Raw genomic sequence first — 6,969 nt, 5'->3', positions numbered from 1 at the left:
GCCACACACGTACATTGCATCGCTACCACGCATGCATGCTCTTCGTCGTGCAACGAGCGCGCGAGCATGCACAAGATGGCATACAATGCACCCGCACCGACTCAGATATGCATGGGATGCATGCAAGCACGCACATACGAATCACTCATTACCCACATGAATCCCTCCCACATAACATGAGGGCCCACCACCCACCAAGCCCACTACCCACTCCACACTCTAAGTACTCCCACACGCGCACGCACATTACCCACATGCAGAACCAAATCTAACGGAAATTAACACGATGTGACATGACATCACTAATAATTTCGTGTGGTTGGGTGACATGCCTCACTTAAATAGAAACTGCACACAAAGTTTGAACTACGTTTTTTCAGCGAGGTGGCGTGCAAAAGCGATAACACCGTGAAACAGTTAACAACTGATCAAACATAGTGCGAACAATCCAGCTATCTGAAGTAAAACCCCTTGACGAGCTTTAACACCACTTAGCGTCAACACTTAATGAGCAGTAGTACATGACAGTAATAAACAGGCAACACATAAGAAAGCCGTCAATTAACATGCAGTCGTCGCTTGGTTGTAACCTTTGCCGGTGAAAGACCCTTACCGCCAAAGACCTTCCTTATTATATTGAGACAACCTTTTGAAGTCGCAACTACTGATCTATTCCCACTCTACATTTCGATGCACGCTCATCGTTAAGAAACTGAACCCGACAAATCTAGCTCAATAGAGATCATTGTAAGCTGCTCATCTTGTTCTGCCGAGACTAAACATAACCGAACCCATTCCTAACTTTAATAGGGTCTTTGATCTATGCAAACGGACCAGAGCAGGTCAGTCTGGAATGCAGGTTCCCAATTCTGTAAGCAGGAACCACTACATGTAGAACTGCGTTGCTAAGAACGCCACTTACATCACACACATACAATAATGCAAATGACATGTTGCTGAACTGCCTACAGTCTTGTTTCCAGGCCAAGCCTCGAACATATCCCAGCCAAGAATATCTGACACTACTGTCCTACGAAGACCGGGACTCCTCTTGGCTGTCTGCCAAAAGCATCTCATGGCTAACCTTACCTTTTTACCAAGAAACTTTTACAGCTGCAAACGTGAAGTTCAGCCAAACAGGCACACGCGATGCATCAGTGACACTACATCACTTAGCAAATCATATTTTTACAATGCTCATGCCATTAGACACTTCCTGGCGACACCCGGACGATAATTTCACTCTGCAAAATGAGTCCAATGCCCAACGTATGTGGCGTTCAGACATGACTGTTAAGGTGGCACTGCCGTCACAAAGCTTATCAGTGAGGAAGGACCAGCTTTGGATCTTTGCCTTGCTCATTGTTCCAGTATCCTTCTGCTGATCCTCGTCGGAACGAGACGGCTTGTGCTCCTGCCCCTCCCTTCTGGTAATAGAAGATCATGGGAGACAATGTGCCTCCTGTAGTAGAGAACCATTTTTTATTCAATTGAATTCAATTCCTAGCTAAGATGCTTAACGGAATCCTTGACTCTAGGTTCTAGAGTTATTTTCAGTTGATTTATGTTAAAATTACGTTACATTAAAAATTTCATGGTTCAATCACCATTAGAAATTTCAGGGTGGCAGCACGGTCGCGGGTGTCATGTCAGCGCCCAAAAATGAAGATTTTGAAATTCAATGTTGTTTTATGACAAACATGAATGCGAATTATAGATATTTATAGATATGTGCTATTATTTATAAATCTACTATCATAATATCCTCTCAAATTCTAGAGTAAACTATTCCTTTAACTTTAATTGAATTTGTCTTAAACTCATTGTCAACAAAGCATTCATAATAAAAATAATGACTGATTTCAGACCACATTTCATTATTGACAATTAGAATTCCTAAGATCAGATAAGAAATCCATCCCAAAAAGAATGTACCTAACACCAGATGGCGGTATTGCATAAACGGTAACAGATTTAAGTCTAGTATTTTGATATTATCAGTCTATGCTAATACCAAGAATAATTGATATGCTATGAACAGCTGTTGTGTTTCATACTTACGAGATAGTACTTGGACAAATGCTTCCGTATTTCCTGTACCAGCTTATTGCATATGTATGCAGTGGTATCGCGTGGGCTGAGGTCGCACTTGCGATTTGGACATGTCTCCAAACTGCACATTACATCTGTCTGTCAAATACAATTCCTATTTTTAATTACTAATAAAGTACTAGTAGAAAAACTTGTAATGCTTAACTACATTAAATGAGTTTATCATTCAAGAGTTTTTAGAAGTGATATGCTATTTTACACTATTATCTTTTAGCATGCTTTATTGTCAAAAGAGTAGCCAGTTCTGATTAGACAGATTAGAAATGATCCTGGGAATATGGGATTTTGCTTTGGACATACTATATAACCCTTACCAGTAAAACCTTCTCAAATATTATGTCGCTAGCACAGTTGGGGTTGGTACACCTAACGGTGAGTGGGTCACAGTGCTTGAATTTCTCACTGTAGCTCATTGGGCCGGATGCATCCATATCATCCTCCTGCTTGTGAATGTGGGTTCTGTGATAGGCTGATGCATCCAGTCCTGTTCTCACGGAGAGTGATGCGAGAAACTTAATAGACATATATAATGGGGCTTGGCTGAAAGTTGCAACTGGTGGCAATGCTTATTTACATCATCTTATGCAACAGACAGCTGAAGTGACTGTTATAACGTTTTAAGTAATGCAGAGGCACCAAATCATCTAGATTAATTGAATTTAATGACATTATACATATACACAACAAAATAACAATACAACATAAAAATGTGCTACACTATGCTTCACCCCGCTTTTGCCACCAACCCCATCCCCTTCTCACCCTGCTTTTACCACCAACCCCATCCCCTTCTCACCCTGCTTTTACCATCAGGGTGAGGGAAGGTTGGGAAGGAGACAGGTTACGGAGTGAGGGAAGGTTGGGAAGGAGACAGGTTATGGAGTAAGGGAAGGTTGGGAAAGAGAGACGGGTTACGTGGTGAGGGAAGGTTCAGATGGAGATATGTTACAGGGTAAGCTAAGGTCGGATGAGACATTGGTTACAGTGAGAGAAGGTTGGAAGGAGGGTGGAGGTGTGGCGAGTGTCGGTAATGTGCGGCCTTTTCATGCGTTTATCATTGGTTGTCTCAGGCCGAGGAGCGGTTGCTGATGGTAGAAGAACAGAGAAAGCTTGCTGAAGAGCGTGCAAGAATAGAGCAGGAGCACAAGCGTCTCGTCCGAGAGGAGCAGCAGAAGATACTGAACAAGAGCAAGGCAAGACCAAAGCTGTCCTTCTCACTGAAGCCTTTGTGACGGCAGTGCCACCTTAACAGCATGTCTGAACGCCACAACGTTGGGCATGGACTCATTTTGCAGAGTGAAATTATCTCCGGGTGTCGCCAGGAGTGTCTAAGGCATGAGCATGTAAATATGATTGCTAGTATGTAGTTTCACTGTGCATGCGTGTGCCTATGGCCTGTTGCTGACTTCACGTTTGCAGGCTGTAAAGTTTCTTGTAAAAGGTAGGGTTTAGCCATGAATCGGATGCTTTTGGCAACAGCCAGAGCATGTCCCGGTCTTCGTGGACGTAGTGTAGATTATTCCTGGGCTGGGATATGTTCGAGGCTGGCCTGGAAACAAGATGTAGCAGTTCAGCAACATGTCATTTGCATTATGTATGTGTGTATGTAGTTGGGCGTTCTTGCACGCAGTTCTAATGTAGTGGTCCTGCTACAAATTGGGACCTGCATTCCAGACTGACCTGCTCTGGTCGTTTGCATAGAATCAAAGACCCTATTAAAGTTGGAATGGGTTCGGGTTGTTTAGTCTCGGCAGAACAATGACAGCTAAATGATCTCTAGATTTGTCGGGTTCATTTCTTAACGATGACGTGCATCGAAGTAGAGTGGGAATAGACAATGTTGCGATCTCAGGTTGTCTCATATGGAAGGTCTTTGCGGAGGTCTTTCACCGCAAAGGTTACAACCAAGCCACGACTGCATGTTAAGTGACGCTTTCTTATGTTCTGCTGTTATTACTTCATGTACTACTGCCTCATTAAGTGTTGACCTAAGTGGTGTTAAAACTCGTCAGGGGTTTTACTTCAGAATACTGATTGTTCCACTATGTTTGACAGTTTGTTAACTGTGTCACGTGTATGCTTTTTGCACCCACCTCGTGACACTAGTTCAATTTGTGTGCAGTTCTATTTAGTGAGGCATGTCACCCACAAATTATTAGTGATGGTCATTCACTCGTGTTATTTCCGTTAGATCTTGGTTCTGCATGTGGGTATGTGCGTGCGCGTGTGGGAGTACTTAGAGTGTGGATGGGTAGTGGGTGGTGGGTGGTGCCTGCATGTATGTGGGAGGGATTCAGTGTGGGTAATGAGTGATTCGTATGTGCGTGCTTGCATGCACCCATGCATATCTGAGTCAGTGCGTGCATGTATGCATCTTTGCATGCTCGCGCGCTCGTGCACACCCGAGAGCATGCATGCGTGTGTACATGCATATGTACGTGTGTGCTTGCACGTGTGTGTGCACGCGTGAGAGAGAGAGAGAGACTATAAGTGAGCATGTAATGTGTGCGAAAGTGCGCGCGCTTGTGTGTGCGTGTTTGCGTGTATCTGTGTGCTTGCATGCATTCAGTGCAGTAAGACAAACACGGAAGAGTTGCCTCTTGTTGCGTGAAACCAGCTAGGTCAATCCTAATAATATTATGTGCAAGTAAACAGGTGTACTGTTTTCGATACATTTGTGCAGCCTTCTGTTCTTATATACATTTCCCGTTCATTATTGGCTCCTAATATCTTAATTATAATACCTCCTGATGCTGTCAGTAGGCCAAAGATAGTGTTTAGTGTTGCTCAAGTGTAAACAGAGGAAACAGTTCTTTAATTAGCTGTGGACGGCCACAGAGATACTAAGCATTATGGGAAATTTTCCCGTTAGATTACACATCATATTGTCGTATTGATTGTGATGAAACATCAACTATGTATATATATATATATATATATATGTACACACAATTGATGAATTCTTTAGGTTGTCAGCAGTATCTTAGCCTGCCACAGCAGGTTAATATCAAGTGTTTGAAGTAGTACTACTGGTGAGCGTGCACAAACCCGTGATGCTTATAGGCAGTGATAGGCACTCGTTGTCTAAACCCTGAGGTAACAGGCAAAGTCTGACAGATAAGATAAGATCAGGAGTGAATAATAATAGGTAATTATTCTATATAATAATCTATTATCATTCACTCCTGATAAGATATTCAATAATTGCACGTGGAAGTTCTCCAACGTTGGTGTGATCTAAGTGTAGCTGTATTACGGTACAGTGGTGGAAGCTACATTCTAGGTATTCAAGGTTCTGACAAGACTTGCCAGGCGTGTGGTTTTAATGAAATTCACAGGAGATTAGGTATTGCATATAATATGTATATAATAATAAACATGCAGGTTAATTTGATAAATATTTTCTTATCAACTTATTGTTCGTTAATCTACTTGGAATCTACTGTGAGCAATTGTACTACTTCAGAAAACACCGAACAATATTGCTTACTATATACATTATAGTGTATTTTAGGTTCTTTTTAGGTTTACATATGCATATCAACATTGTAATAGCCTTAACACAATAAGTGCCTCATCTAATTAAAACATCTGGTTATTGACTTTTTGACGTAAAGCCCGAAGATTTCAACAACTGCATTTAGACAACGCATATATGCATTTATATTATTCATAGTTGTTAAATATTGAGAAGAAAATCATGGCATTCCCTTTCCAGAGTATCCCACTGAATAGCACAGCATATTAGTTTACAATCAAGATCTTGTGTTATTACTATAGCATGCACATTACTATAAATCGATGGCATTTCTATTTGCACTCGAAATCACAAGATAACATAGATTTAGTTTTGTAAGCATTTTTCTCGCAATGTCTCAATTGTAACCTATAATACATCACAATCACTGCTTCACTTTAGTTGTCGTTCACATCCAGGAGAATAGCTTGTTGAGATCAACACGTCCGTAGGCGTTTCGTGACAAGTAGGCATCCACGACAGCTTTCAGTTGTGAATACTCGCTGCTGAAGTTCTGCAAGTATTTCTTGACCGCAACTGTAACACAACATACATGCATCTGTTACAAGTACAAATACATCCGTTATAATTTGCACAGTGACAATGTGAAGCTGAGTGCGATGAGTTGTGACCAACAAATGCAGCATTGTTGTGATCAGCTGGCAAAAAATGAATGGCTATCACAAAACTCGCTATAAAGGACAATCTAGAGATTTTTGTCCCTGAATTGTCTGGATGAGGTTGTTATGAAGCTGGGCAACAACTGACTGTCAGCCTTACTTCTCAGTTCCTGGTCAACCTCCTCCAGGGCCTTGTCCACGTCAAAGATATACTGGTAGTACAGAAGCTGGTTGTACAATTGTGTGTCGGTGTACTGAAATCATTTCAGAATTTTATATTATGGATGAGAACAAGAGTTGGTGCTATCAAAGCCCGGCAGAAATTGGATAAATAAATCGATCGGCTTACGAATATACCACAGAACACAACTTGTAATCAGTCGATCCTGTGTTAGCAGCCAGCTATATGGAATGGACACCCATATATTATGAACACTGCCTTTCCCTTGTGAGGCCCTTGGATACGTGTGCACATGTATACATGCATCTCTCACCTCTGGATGGAGGTTGCCACGCTCGCATGCGTCGCACACCGGGTGACCATTCCGTAGCCGTGCCGTCGGGATGCGAGTGCGGTGGCCACACACAACGTCATCACACTTCAGCCAGCCCTGTGAACGAGGGGTTGTTGGTAGAGAAGACGGGTTATTAGCTCATCTGACTTAGTCAGGTGCAGCTTGTAGAATCGCATGATCGTCCGGCCGTCCGTGCGTCCGTCCG

General features: G+C 42.3%; 2 protein-coding genes across 2 annotated transcripts in view; both read right to left on the bottom strand.

Moving 5' to 3' along the window:
• Positions 1-1,940: 1,940 nt before the first annotated feature.
• LOC106810432 (DNA polymerase alpha catalytic subunit-like) overlaps positions 1,941-6,969 on the bottom strand; it is a 24,919-nt gene continuing 19,890 nt past the window's right edge. The window contains exons 31-32 of the mRNA XM_014813786.1: positions 2,427-2,596; positions 1,941-2,190 (exon numbers count right to left, since the gene is read on the bottom strand). Coding sequence (XP_014669272.1) covers positions 2,032-2,190; positions 2,427-2,596 — 329 coding nt within the window. The 3' untranslated portion in view covers positions 1,941-2,031. The remainder of the gene's footprint in view (positions 2,191-2,426; positions 2,597-6,969) is intronic.
• LOC106810434 (DNA polymerase alpha catalytic subunit-like) lies at positions 5,599-6,860 on the bottom strand (the record flags this gene model as incomplete). Its single annotated transcript, XM_014813789.1, is given in 3 exon segments — positions 5,599-6,166; positions 6,410-6,503; positions 6,744-6,860. Coding segments are annotated over 3 exon segments (339 nt in total), but the record flags the coding sequence as incomplete, so codon positions are not given.

The sequence above is a fragment of the Priapulus caudatus genome, unplaced genomic scaffold, assembly GCF_000485595.1.
Source record: "Priapulus caudatus unplaced genomic scaffold, Priapulus_caudatus-5.0.1 Scaffold440, whole genome shotgun sequence".
NCBI classification, from domain to species: Eukaryota; Metazoa; Priapulida; class Priapulimorpha; order Priapulimorphida; family Priapulidae; genus Priapulus; species Priapulus caudatus.
Note: the sequence above shows the minus strand (reverse complement) of the source record. Positions and strands in the feature narration are given on the sequence as shown.